Source organism: Emydura macquarii, unplaced genomic scaffold, assembly GCF_026122565.2.
Source record: "Emydura macquarii macquarii isolate MOO-44397 ecotype Brisbane River unplaced genomic scaffold, CSIRO-AGI_Emac_v2 contig_295, whole genome shotgun sequence".
Lineage (NCBI taxonomy): Eukaryota > Metazoa > Chordata > Testudines > Chelidae > Emydura > Emydura macquarii.
In genome coordinates this window covers 5195576-5210000 of record NW_027130432.1, presented here as the reverse complement: position 1 = coordinate 5210000, position 14425 = coordinate 5195576, and the positions used below count along the sequence as shown (strand labels likewise).

At 37.3% G+C, this 14425-nt stretch overlaps 1 protein-coding gene across 1 annotated transcript in view; it reads left to right on the top strand.

The window, feature by feature from the left end:
• Positions 1-14214, top strand: part of TOX3 (TOX high mobility group box family member 3) — an 80967-nt gene extending 66753 nt beyond the window's left edge. Inside the window, exons 4-7 of the mRNA XM_067549765.1 lie at positions 6277-6546; positions 7967-8194; positions 10007-10087; positions 12368-14214. Coding sequence (XP_067405866.1) covers positions 6277-6546; positions 7967-8194; positions 10007-10087; positions 12368-13099 — 1311 coding nt within the window. The 3' untranslated portion in view covers positions 13100-14214. The remainder of the gene's footprint in view (positions 1-6276; positions 6547-7966; positions 8195-10006; positions 10088-12367) is intronic.
• The last annotated feature ends 211 nt before the right edge of the window (positions 14215-14425 follow it).

Genomic DNA, 14425 nt, shown 5'->3' with positions numbered 1-14425 from the left:
CCAACTCCAACAGCAGCTATTCCAGGAACAAATGTTCCAGAGAAACCACTCAGGCTACCAATAGCCATCCTCCTTTCTCTGTTCAAGATGGGACCAAATGATGACTCTTCCTGGTCACCTTTGAGCCAGATGGCCACTGCTGTTGCCTCGGACTTCTCCTGAGCTGTCCATTTTGCTCCTTTCCAAGCTCTTTTCTGGCCTTCATCAAGAACTTTGCCACTGACTACCTTCACTGTCCCTGCCTGCAATCCTAGGCTGGTTTAGGATTTTGGAGAAGAAGTTCCAGCAGCATTTCTGGGGGAAGCCCTTTTCCTCAGGGTTGTGGTTGCACTCCTTCACCCAGCAATTAACCAGCTAGGTGATTTGGTGTCTCAAGGCTGAATCTTAGTCAATGGAAGAAATTATGGATTTAATTGTTCTCAGATAGATTGTAGGCTGCCTGCTCAAGAGGTGAAGACGTGGGTAAACCCACATCAACTATTTCTGCTGGCCGAGGCTGTGCAGCACACAGAAGACTATATAGGGAAGCTGAGCCACCAGAGGGAACAGCACAGCCATGCTGAAGCTCAGAACTGAAAGACAGTTCATGAGCCAGACTGAAAAAACATCAGAGAGAAAACTGAAGGGACTTTCAGATTAGAAGTAGGGAGTTAAAACAGATTCTCTCCCAGGGTGTAGGGGAGAGGTGGCTGCACCTCCTAATGCATGTTTTGTTTGCGAAGGGAGGCACATAAAAAAATTCTATGGCATAATGAGATGTCATGTGGAGATATGTGGGATCAAGTGGTCAGAAAAGGGCAGTCATCTAGATCTAGGGATGATTCAGCAGTTCCTCCTTTGACTGCTCTTTGTGTGAGAAAGGAACTAAGATATATCCAAAACTTTCTCCCTTTCAGGTGTGTAATGATGGGGAGATATGTGGTCTTGCTGAGATCTCTGGGGCCTCCAGGCGATGAACTGTGCCAGTGTGAGTGGAAGGGAGAATGGTTTGTGACCTGATGGACTTGTGGTACACTTAGACCAGAAGATTTAATGTAGCCTACGTATTTTCAGGTAGCAGAACCTGTGCAAGTCTCCTCTGTCCAGAGGAATTCTAGATGTCTCTTGCAGCCTTAATTCCCTGTGAATAGAGATGGCTGCTTATCCTTCCCTGTTGTTATGGGATAAGACTAGATAAACTTTCCTCTCTCCAGAGACATGAGAAAGGGTTGTGACTCTGCAACAGGAGATGCTGCTTGACAGTAGGTCTTCTGGCAACCACAGTTGGGCTGGTATTTTATTAATCTTTATGTTTGAAAATATGAATACTTCTTGAATGGTGGCAATATTAAGCAAAGGTTTGTGTTGTATTCCATAAAACAAGGATTTAATCTATGGCCGATAAAAGCATCCTGTTAGTATGATTTTTTTTGATGGATGGACAAATTCAAATCTTATAAAATTTGATTAATGGATGCTTTTATTTATACTACAGTTGTGGAGAGAGAGAGAGCGCATTGATGATATTCTTCAGAGATATGCTGAATTGCCCAAAAGTAATATGAGTAATTTACAAACAGGAACAACTAATGGTTTTGGTTTTTATATTGAAGGAAATTCTGCATCAATTTAAATGTATCAGTTGGCATATTACATTGGTTTATGTTATCTTGACAGTGACAAATGTGAAGGTCATTAGAATGCATAATGTTTTTAGTCAACTTTCAAGGGGGCAGTTGGTGTACCCCCAGATTCTTTAATTTTCACATGTAAGTGTAGAATTTTGCATGCAAACTTTTGTGGGGATGTTTACCATACCCTTCCTTTAAAAACTGGTCCACAAAGTTCAAAGTTTGATACTGGTCCTGTATCTTTATATAGGCAAAACTTCCACTGAACACAAGTTCTGATATTGTTTTTCCTGCAAGATTCCACTTGATCTCACTTGCCTAAATAAATTATTCTGGGTTGGCCTCATGGATTTTAACAGCATTTTTGAAGATATCAAAACTTCAGGGTTGCTCCATGATATTCTAAAGAGTAATTTTCTAGCAATTGATCTGAAAATTCAGATTTCTCCTTTCTGCAGACAGTTAGTACAATGCCATTACACCGAAGTCACCCTCAACATAGGGTTTAAATGGGACATAAGCAGTGTGCAGGTCAGTGCTAGCCTCCTGCATCAGGGGAATTTCACTCTTTTCTATTAGGATGAATACTAGATTGTTGGCATTAATTTCTGCTGGATGTTTAGTGAATTTGATATTACAAGAGCAACTAACTAGCTGTGTCCAGTGGTTGGAAGGAAAGGCTGTATAGTTCCAACTGTATCTACATTGCGTATCATATATTGGAGTCTGCCACATTGTGCTGGTGCAGTGCAGTATTTAGGAAGCAGAGTACTTGGGGAGGGAGGTGAGAGGATGTTCAGAAGGACAATCATTTAGAAAGGGATGCTTACAGAAAAGACTATTAATCTAGATGGGCAAAGCAGTGAGCAGTCTGATGTCTGGAGATCCTCTTGGTTCCTCTGATCTTCCTGTGTATCATGTTACATTGAGATAATAGTGCAGAGCTCTAGGACTATGAACAGTTAAATTATGCACACAATTATAATGGTCACTAAGATTTGCTTGCAGATAGTTTGAGGGGAGAGCTTTGATGATAAAACATTTTGGGCCAAATATTGGCTTGCCTCCAGCATGGGTGTTCTTGAAGGGATTGCTGACGCTGACGCAGTCACAACATTGCTTTTGCACAGGACTCCACCATAACTTTATCTTTAGTGCTCTTGAGGGATATTAAACAGAGTTGGGTGAAACTTTTGGCACATGTATATTGCAATAAAATACCTGCAACTGGCCCATGTCTGCAGACTTGGGCTCGTGGGGCTTTCAGTTTTACAAATGATTTCCGTTTTTGGTTTCAAATTCACATAAGTGTGCATCCCGTGAATTCTTATGATATTCAAATCTGTTTTAGCCCTGGCGCTACTCAGGTCTTGCATTTTATCTCATTTTGGGTCAGAACCATGGAGTTTTGCCCAATTTCAACCTAAAATCATAAACCAGACCAGGTTCACTCAAAACTTGACTCAGTTAGCTTAAAAAGGTTCATGAATATTTTGGCAATGTAACTCAAAACTTAGATCAGGTTTATGAAAATTGTGTACATTTCAAATACAAACTATCACACCTAATCCCAGTTAAATTCATAATAAGAAATGGGCAAATGGTATATTATCTGTTGTTTTGACTATTCCGAAAAGATGTACTCTGAATATGTGAGCTTTGTTGTTTCTCTTGTCAGTGTTTCAAGTACTAATGGAATTAAGATATCACATAGACACTGTCATCCAAACATTGATTATATTCTTTTCATGCATATTCCTGTGAAAGTTTTTCATAATTCTCTAGATAATGAAGGAAGTGTTACTGATCCTGTTGGCTCTGTAGGAAGTGTTACTGATCCAATAAGGAAACCACCATCTTTAAATATTTGAGAAAAAAAAATTAAGATATATTGGTGGTAGTTTACAAGATAATCATGTCCTCAAGTTGATTTACAAGCTCAGAAGGGATTCACGACAGCTGTGAACCATAAAAATTAGGACTGTGTATCTCCTGTATCTTCATACTATCACACAAAATCAAACCACCCCAAAATTATAAAAATATGAAAAGCACTTCCGCTTCCTTTTCTGAAAGCTCCTCTGTATGCATGATTATGTACAGTATCCTACTGAAATTCACAATGATATATATCCACAAAATTGCATTCATACTTCATTCATCATGCTATTTAAATACATATATTGAATATAAATGCAGCAAATGTATTGCTAGTGGTTGCCACATGACAATACAAACTTTTTTTTTTAACCAAATCAGAATATAAAAACCAGAAATTAACTTTTAAAATACTTTCTTTTACATATCAGACTTTTCATTTGGTGCCAATTCAGCATTTCCAGTTATGAAATAAAATAATTGATTCAACCAAATGACAAGACTTAGAGTAAATTATTTGTAACCCATGGCTTCATATTCTGCTGCTTTGGTAAAAGATTGTGGAAGACGGTTTTGTGTAACAACAAGGAAGTCAAAGAAAACTAGTCTTTTAGATGTAGAATACTTCCTAGAAACCACTTTGTGCACAAAGGAAGCTAATTCTGATGATCTCCATTTTTGGTACACATATTCATCTCTGAGGAACTAGGTTCCTTTATTTGGAGGTGGAGATAAAAGCATTTGAGAAATAAGGATGAATAGCTCATCTGGCCGCAGCTCGTAGACCATGTGGAATTTTGGGGGAGCTCTTGGCGGTTCTCCAATCCCAGCATGTAGGATCTGGACCTTGAATTTGGAGGGTTAGTGTTTCTGTGTTGGACCCCAGTGAAGTACTTGTGCTTGGTAGGGTTGGGTGCTTTGTGCAACAGATAGCCTCACTCTCCCATAGCCTGGTGTACCCTGGCACTGGAAGCATCCCCGATCCCAAAAATGTGCGCTAGACCACTCTGTGAATTGAAGGGGAGCTTCCATAGTGGGTATCAGCACAAAGACAAGAGAACCCTAAATTTAGCATTAATGTAGAAGAGGCACTGATTGGTGCTCCAGGGGAAGTAGAGGGCGTGGTTGAGTGAGGCTGGGCAATCTTGTTTCAAACAGAAAGAAAATACAGTGTACACCCCTTCACTGCCAACTCCTGCAGCACCTAGGGCTTGATTTTCACACCTCAGAGTTTTCAGAGCTAGCACTCTGTTTAGTTTATTAGAAATTTTGAAATTTATTAATTAGAAATTAATTAGACATTTTGTTTTAATTGTGAATGTCTTTTTAGCCCTTTTTTAAATCTAGTTTAAATTTCTAAACAGAAAGTTGTTTCAAATTGAAACCTTTTAAAACATTTTTTTGATTCAGGGGATTTGTCGAATCTGAACATGTTTCATAAACGGTTTTGATGAATTGATATTTTTTTAATGAAAAAATGCATTATTGAAAATTCCTGACCAGCTCTAGTCAGATTCTTTGGGGCCAGATTCTTAAAGAGTTCAGCCTTATTTAGGTACTTAAATAAACCTCAGATTGTCAAATAAGATCAGCACTTATGTACTGAGACATTTCTGGCCAGTGTTTCAAGGAAGCTCAGCATCCAGCAGGGAAGTTGAGGATGGGCTGTAAATTGAGCACTTCAGCAAACTGCATATTCATGAGGTTCTACTGTGTTTCTTTAAAAATTCCCACACCTGTTACTAATTATGCTGTAGATTATTAGCTCTGAAATCTAACTTACTTCTTTCATTTCACTTTGTTTGGACAATATAGATTAGTCAGATTTCTGAATCAATTTGTGAGATTTTTATTTTCTCCATTTACTAAGTGTCATCTATAAATGACCATTTTTTCTTTCATTTATTCAATGTTCTTTTATGGAATATTGATCTTCTTTATAAACTTATAAATAATAAAACCTAGGTGTGTATAGTCAGATTCAAGTTTGTTTTACATTCAGGGTCTTTGTTATTATTTATAAATATGTTAGGTGCTGTACAAATTTATAAGAAAGCAATACATGCCCTGAAGAGCTTATGATTGGTAAAGACAAAAAGCCACAAAAACTGTGGGAATCAGCGACACAATATGCAAGAAAAATAAAAGTGATGATTGGGATGTAGCTTGTTAGTTCTGTGTGTACTTGGTTATTTGTTTTTTATTTTTATCCATGTATATTTCCTTTTTTGTAGGCTACCTGCAGAATGGGATTTTAGCGGTGATTTGAATTATAGCACACTGCAATGTCTGAGTTCCAGACACTACAGGGTGAAGCTCTTTGTTTAAAATAACTTTAAGATCCCATTTCAGTCTAAATGATTTTTAACCTGTTTTTGTTACAAATAAGAGCTATGTAATAACTGAATGGCAGTAGAGAAAAACATTTGTTTCTCTCTTTTTTTTTTTTTCATTTTGTTTACTTTGTGCATTTGATAGCAATTTATGTCTAGTCAGTTTCAATGTTCCTTTGCACAGTCAGTCAGTCTTTTTTCCTTGTTTGTGTAAGTATTTTACACAGCAACAAGAGAAAAAACATTTTAAAGAATAGGGAAATGTGATTGTAATGCCACAAAAATTGGTAGGGGAACTCTGGGGAAGATGTTATACCTCAAGCTGCTTTTAGCTCATTATTTTAAACTGACTAGATTTCATGTTGACAGTGTCAACTAAATAAGACTGTTAAAATAATGTTATGGATAGTTTTATATAGTGGCTGCTAAATATTTACTGTTTCCATGCCTTTTAGGACCATAGCCACGCACAAGTTTCACAGTATCGCCAGGATCATTCCTTGATTATGAGATCTATTGTCCATATGACTGATGCTGCTCGTTCAGGAATTATGCCTCCTAGTCAGTTAACCACCATTAACCAGTCTCAGCTAAGTGCACAGTTGGGACTAAATTTAGGAGGTACTACCTTGCCACATACTTCTCCTTCACCTCCTGCAAGTAAATCAGCAACTCCTTCCCCATCCAGCTCTATAAATGAAGAGGATGCAGATGAATCAAACAGAGTAAGTTATAGTATGTGTTATATATAATATAGTTTTGAATATGTAGCAATAGAACTGCAGGCTTCACTGCAGTGTGGCCAGGTAAAATATACATACATTACAATAGTGGAGTATATGATTGTGGCAGTATTCATATGCTCTGGGTGACCTCTTTACTTAGTAAAATTATGTTTGCTTATGAAGCGTACATAATATAGCTCTTTAATGATTTTAGAAGGATATCTTAGACTTTTATCTATATATATGCCTATTTCTTTATGACAAATTTCAGATTTTATAGATGTGATCAGTCAGTTTGCTCTAGCTACTTACAACACTTTGGACATTTTAACATTCCTTAGTGTCGTATATTTAAAAATACATGCATTTGGGTAGAAATAAAGGATGACCTTTCCCTTTTTATGAAATTTTTAGTATGCGTGGAGTTCATTTAGATTTAAATAGACCTGTTAGCAAACGAACATTCTGGTCAGATCAACTGAAATTAATACAGATATTTTAGCAATGAGAATGTATTTAAGGGTTAGGGTTGCATGTTCTACCCATACAGATCTCCTGATAAAGTCAATGGAAATTGTGCATGTGAAAGGTCTGCAGGGATAGGGTCATAATATACCAAAGTAATATTAGGGAGAAAGTCCTTTCTTCATCATATCTCTTTGCTGCCACAGACTATCCTTAGAACAGCAGAACAGGGTGGAATGCAAGGAGCATATACATGTGGTATGCCATCCCTTCCCCCCGTGACCTTGGGAGGTCTGCTCCTCAGGAGGTGCTCCTATGTGCCAGCCTCAGCGAGGTTTGGGGAGGATACCTGACAGGGAATTGGTGACTTCACTGTTTCTTCATCCATCAACCCACAAGGAGTGGTGGAGGTGGGAAGCAATTGCAGTGGGTGTTCACTATAGCTCTGTAGCAACTGAAGAATGACTCCACTATTGCTCTGTAGCCTGAGGAAAGTATTCCTAACCCCTGACCCAAACCGGAGTTAACAGGCTTAGCCAAGAGACAGGGAGGTGCCCCTAAGCTTCTTGTTTTTGAGTTTTTGTTGCTGAAGTCTTCTCTTTATAGAGAACACACACAATACGTAGTGTATCCTATATTAATTTTTATATAAATTATATCCAGGATATGCTCTTCCCATCTAAAACTGAAGGGACTGAGTCTGCAAATCTTAGTCACATTGAATAGTTATTACACACATATTAGTTCCATTAAGGCCAATGAGATTAAACGCCTGAGTTAATTCTACTTAGCAGGAGTAAGGGTTGCACAACAGAATTCTAAAACATTGCCTGTCCATTAATCTTACTCATTTATTGTTTAATAGAACTGTTGAGAATTTTTCATACACTTATCTTCCTAACTGTATTTCAAGTGAATATACTATGAGGCAATGATTTTTGTTGCTGTTTCTTAGGCTACTGGAGAAAAAAGAGCTGCCCCGGATACTGGCAAGAAGCCCAAGACTCCAAAGAAGAAGAAAAAGAAAGATCCCAATGAACCACAAAAGCCAGTGTCAGCATATGCTCTATTCTTCAGAGACACACAGGCTGCAATTAAAGGGCAGAACCCTAATGCCACATTTGGAGAGGTGTCAAAAATAGTAGCATCTATGTGGGACAGTTTAGGAGAGGAACAAAAACAGGTAATAAAGAATAGACTGCAGTGATGCAGTAGTATATTACAAGAAGTAAAATAATGGTGCTAAATAAATAGCCAGAGCCAGATTGTCGGCTAGTGTATATCAATGTTGCTCTACTGAGCTATGCTGATTTACATTTGCTGAGGAGCTGGCCCCAGAACAGCATGTTGTTATGAGTCTGATGGTGGTATCAAACTTTGCTGTCCCACCAATTCAAGGATATAATTCTGTTGTCATCAAATCCAGCCTTTAAGGGTCAGTTTGGAGAAAGCTTAGGAGATGGCATCCCAGTACCCTGTTAAAACCACCCTGTAATAATCTATTTTCCAAATTTTTAATCTTTTTAATCTTACTCAAAAGTTAGACTACAAGTAGGGAAGATGCAACACATTTGCCATTTCCTTTGATCTTCTTTATGAACCTTTGTTACAAAGATTGTTGGTTTCAAACCTTTGAAGCCAACCCTGTGTGCCTCATTATATCAGCCTAGTGTTTGAAATTTTATTCATAGCTCATTTTAGAACTTAGTACAGTAGAATGAGTTTTCAGAGATTAGCTGTTCTTCCTTGGGGGTTGTGTTCCTCTCCATATCCACATTACTCCTACGCATGAATTGAGAAAATAATAGAGTCCTTGGGGGTCTGTTTTCCTGTAGATACTTCTGCGCAACCCCCATTATTGTTAACAGAAATTATGGTTGCATGTTGATTGAAGAATAGACCCCGTAGTGATAAGCAGAACAATGTGAAGAAGGAAGAGGCATACTTATCGTCTACTCATTACAAAGCACCAGCTACTACATAATGGGGCTGATTCACTTGGTTTGGTTTAACCATGACTGCTCTAGCTTTCATTGGTTAGTGAAGTTAAAATCCCTGATCCTAAAGTATATTTTGTCTCTTAATTCTGAGATCTACAATCAGTCCTCACACTCTCTAATTTGGAAAACAGTTTTGTGGCAAGGTATGAAAGGTTCTTGTTTGTGATGTACACTATATGATTTCTTTGGAAGATTTTTGGCCTGTTAAATGTTAGCAGTTTAAAGGTGAATTTTTTCCATATATTGAAAATGAGATACACAAAAATACAGGTGGGTCAGCTTTGGCTTAACTCTGTTTCCATTAAAGTCAGTGGGAACTGAGTTAGGTCAACTTTGCACACTTTTCAAAATCCTACTTGTGACATTTTTACTGCCTGGAGCTTTTCCCTACTTTTGCAGACTTAATTTCATTCTCTTCTCTTCTACTAGCACTTGAAATTGTTCTCTTCCATATATCTCTGATAACTGGTCTTAGTACAGCATCACCTCCTAGAGAGGTGAGAAAAGTATGGAAATCACTTAGTGGAGAAGGGAGCATCTTGCTGAAAGAAACATCATACTTAATAGTGCTGGCCATCAGCTAAGTTTATTCACTATAGCAATTTGTAGCAGTCATAAAACAATTATATAATTAGAGATAACAAGGATTACCAAAGGAAAAAACTAGGGTACCTTGCTTAATATTCAAACAAGTAGGCAGTAAGCTGGAAATCTATGTTTATCTACAGGAGTAGATAGCGTAGAGTGTGTAATTCAGTGTAAGGCTAGTTGTCAAGATTTTAAGAGAAGAAAAACATTAATCGTATGCTTTGGTTTTTGTTTTGTTTATTTTGGGGGGTGGGAGGAGGTTCGGGGGAGGTTGGTGGCCTCAAAAGCAGGACTATATCTTTTAAGTTCCTTGTATGTATACAAGTATGACCCCATTCAGGCAAGTGCTGTTTTATGGTGACAAACGTATAAGATGAGGCTGGTGTTAATTGTGGTGTATTTAACAGGTATATAAAAGGAAAACGGAAGCTGCTAAAAAAGAATACCTAAAGGCACTTGCTGCCTATAGAGCTAGTCTTGTTTCCAAGGTAAGCCTGATGGTGACGTCAATCCAATCCAAAGTAGAGTCTGGTAATGGTTATTGCAATGTTAATTTTGTCATATTATTAAAAATAAATCTAGAGTCCCAGAGATCCTTTAATATAGCACTAATACATTTTGTGTAACAGCTTGAACTACATAGTGTAGTTAATTTTTGCACAAATGTTTCATAGTCCTTAAATCTCAGTAATTAATATTAGACAATAACTATGCAAATACATCTTGTCTGTGGGTTATTTTTGGAATCAAAATAATATATGCTGTGGTGAGCTACAGTTTGTAAAAGTAATGACTTTGAGATACTCAGATTTACAAGCTATTTGCAGAATTTTCCAAGTACCCACTTTTCAAGCAGAGACCGAATATATTGGATATGGGGCAAAATGGAGGATATTATGTGATGAAGCCTATGTATTTTTTGCTGTTGAGGGACAGAAATTCACTGTGGCTATGAATTTGGAAAGTACCTGCAGATGGACAAGCTGGCAGGGATCCACATTGAGTATTTTAGAAAAAATACAATTTAAAAACCCAACTTGCAATATGAGGAATGTCAGCCTACAGCATTCTTTATGTAAGAAGTAGCCTTTTAATTGGCATTCTTAGATTGGTTCCAGTTCTTTCACATTTGAACATCAGCAACAGATATATGTGCACATCCAACTAAAATATCTACGGAAAATTATTAGATGCAACAAATATTCTGATTACAATTCTCATGGATTAATTACAAAAGAATCCCTAACTCCAACAATAAAATATAAGAAAACGGTACAAGAAAACGATGAAAATCAGCTTTCAAGAACACTTATATGAGTGTAGAATTCAGGAATATCAACATAGCACAAGAGAAAGTGTTGAGCATTTCAAATAATTCAGATCAAAAATACAAAAATTAACACCCAGAGTTGAAAACTTGGAGATATATAAAGTTATATTGTCCGCAGGATATGGATCTTTATTATTTCAAGGGATTGTAATATCAGGATATTAAGACATTCGGGTACTTTTGAAAATGTTACCCTAATCCTCTTCTCAAAAGCACCAAAGTCACTTCGGAGCCAAAGTATCATTGTCTTTCAAAGACTGTGGGATTTATTTATTTATTTATATTACTGTAGAGGCTAGAAGTCCTAGTCATGGATCTGAATCCCATGGTGCTAGGTGCTGTACCAACACAGAACAAAGAGATGGTTCCTATCCTAAGGGGCTTACTTATAAATATAAATATCCTAAGAGGCTAAATATAAAACAAGAGAACAGATGGATATAGATTGACAGGGGAGGACATGGAATCAATGAGACAATATTGGTCAGCATAACAGGCCCAGATTGTTAAATGCATTTAGGTGCCTGAACATGCAGATAGGCACCTAGTGGGATTTTCAAAAGTGCCTAACTCCCATTGAAATACCTTTCAGCCTCAATCATCTGTGAAGAACTCAGGCGTGGCACATTAATGACAGAAAAAATAATCGAGAACCATTCTCTACAAGTCAGATTAAAGAGGTTTTACTCTTCAGTGCTGTGATTCCATTCAGATCTGTCACAAGAAAGTTTTCTTGAAAACAAATATACAAGTATACACCATATTGTGCCACGATGTCCTGTGGTTATTTATCTAAAAGCTGCTGGGCCATATTCAGGTCTTCCACCATGCAATCCTATTGCCTTTAGTAGGACTGCAAGGGTTCACTGAGAGTGGAATTTAGCTTCCTGTCAGAATCAGAACTTTAGTTGCTAGTGGTGCTATCTACCATGATGGAATGGATCTGTCAATCTGAGCCCCAGTGATTTCTTCTCCTTGCTGATTGATCTTTTCCAGAAAAAAAACATACTCTTCTTGACTACTTCTGGATTTTCTCTCCACATCAACAGCACTCCTCTTTTTGTCCCTGTAAAAATGTGAGGACCCTTAAATTGATCTGGGTAACCCTGAGCCAGGATCCCTGCCTGCCTGTCTATCTTGTACAGATTTAATTTTAAAAAGTAGAAATGAGATAATAAATCTATCGAAGCTGCTGTTTGGTAAAGGAGATAGCTGAATTGTGCCAACTCTAAGAAGTGTTGTGCCTCATATCTGCTACATGAACCACTGTAACAACTATAAGAATGCTTAGGATGAATTCTCTTTCCCGCTTCATAATAAGCTGTTTACATTACATTAACAGAATCTAAAGGCAGAAAGGGACAAATGATTTGTGAGCCTGATAATAATGCTCTCCTCTGTACCGATATCAGCTCTTGAATTTCTCTTTTAAACACAGGCAGCTGCAGAATCAGCTGAAGCCCAGACAATACGTTCTGTCCAGCAAACATTGGCGTCCACCAATTTGTCATCCTCTCTTCTGTTGAATACTCCTCTTTCTCAACATGCAACAGTGTCTGCATCTCCTCAGACTCTCCAGCAGTCCCTTCCCAGGGCCATCGCTCCAAAACCTTTAACCATGAGACTGCCAATGAATCAGATTGTAGCTTCTGTTACCATTGCACCAAACATGCCAGCAAACATTGCAGCCCCATTGATAAGCTCTATGGGAACAAATATGGTCGCAACACCATCTTCATCGCAAGTAAGCCCTTCAATGCAAACCCAGCAGCATCAGATACAACAACTACAGCAGCAACAGATGCAGCAAATGCAGCAACAGCAACTACATCAGCATCAAATGCATCAGCAAATCCAACAACAAATGCAACAGCAGCATTTTCAGCACCACATGCAGCAACATTTGCAGCAGCAGCAGCAGCAGCAGCATCTTCAGCAGCAAATGCAACAGCAGCTGCAACATATACAACTTCAGCAAATGCAGCAGCAGCAAATGCAACACATGCAACATCAGTCCCAGCCTTCTCCTCAGCGGCATTCCCCAGTAGCCTCACAGATGACTTCACCCATCCCTGCCATTGGGAGCCCTCAGCCAGCACCTCAGCAGCACCAGTCACAAATACAGTCCCAGACACAGACTCAAGTATTATCACAGGTTAGTATTTTCTGAAGATAAATGTTCTTGCAACATTGTTTTGCATTTATCAATGGGGTAGGGGGTAAACCATATTTGGCTGAAAACTGTAAATTGTTGATGGTAGTTATGCAGAGATGCATAACAGATCAAACGATCCTCTAAAGTGTCTATTAGATAGGCAATAAAGAACTACAATGTAGCTGTGTATCATCTTTTAGCAGACTATAAATCATTTTGTTAAAAAAATAATAAAAAAGCTGTGCTCCTTCTCATGTGATGGCCTTTTTAATTTATTTAAGCTTTACCTACAATATGTGAATCAAATGGCCTAATAAATACTTGGATGTTATGACTGCAAAATGGCCTTTCAGAGTTATATAATGTAATCCTTCTTTCTCTAAAAATGAGTAATGCACTTCAAAGCAGTTTAAACTCATGAAGCCCTTAAAAGCACAGTTGTAACTACCTGTAAAATGATGATTGGATTTCATACAATCATACTTGTATGACATGAGTAGTTGATGGCATTTTTTTGTCATGAAAATAATGTAAATCACAGATTTTTGCCAAAGCTCTTAATGTTTCTTTCCTAAATGTCTTCAGTAAAACAAATGCAAGTGACTAAACTAAAATGGTTGACCCATCCTTTCACCTTGATTTCTCCAAATAAACCTACCATACTTTGTAACAAAATATATATTGACACTGTTACCCTGTTATGTTAACTTCAGTTACAAAACAAATGTGAATATTATATTCTGTGTTTAAGTGATGAGTTTCAGATTTAATACACTGTATTTTTAAAAGGGAAATGCACTTAAAACTGTTATTACAAAACTGAGATTAAAAATTGCAAGAGTTTTTAATATGCTGTAATACCAGTAGAATATTTAAAAGAAGCTCCACATCTGAATAATCAATGTAAATATTTTCTTTAAAAGTTGTAAGTTTTCATATCATGTGTTGTAAAGTTTTCATAAATGAGGCTTTAATGTAAAACACTGGTAACATGAACTATTAATTGCTACATTGCTTATTGTGTTTTTATGCTGTTTTATACTTTTTTATGAGTTATGATAGCAGCAATTAAGTTGTTTGTATTTTGCTTATCTAAATAAATGCTTTTATCTTGCTATAGAATAAACACATTTCAGTAAAACCTGTGGGCTGGAGATGTTTGATGCAACAACCAGAAAAAAAGTGTTTAATAGTATTTTCTTTAAAATCTTACTTATTCTCCCTTCTGATTTTTATTTTCTAAAGTAAGCTGAGTAACTAGGTACTGTACAAAGTTTGCAGATACTGTATATGATCAGTTCTGGTATAGAATGTACAAGTACCCATGTTAAAAACATGTGA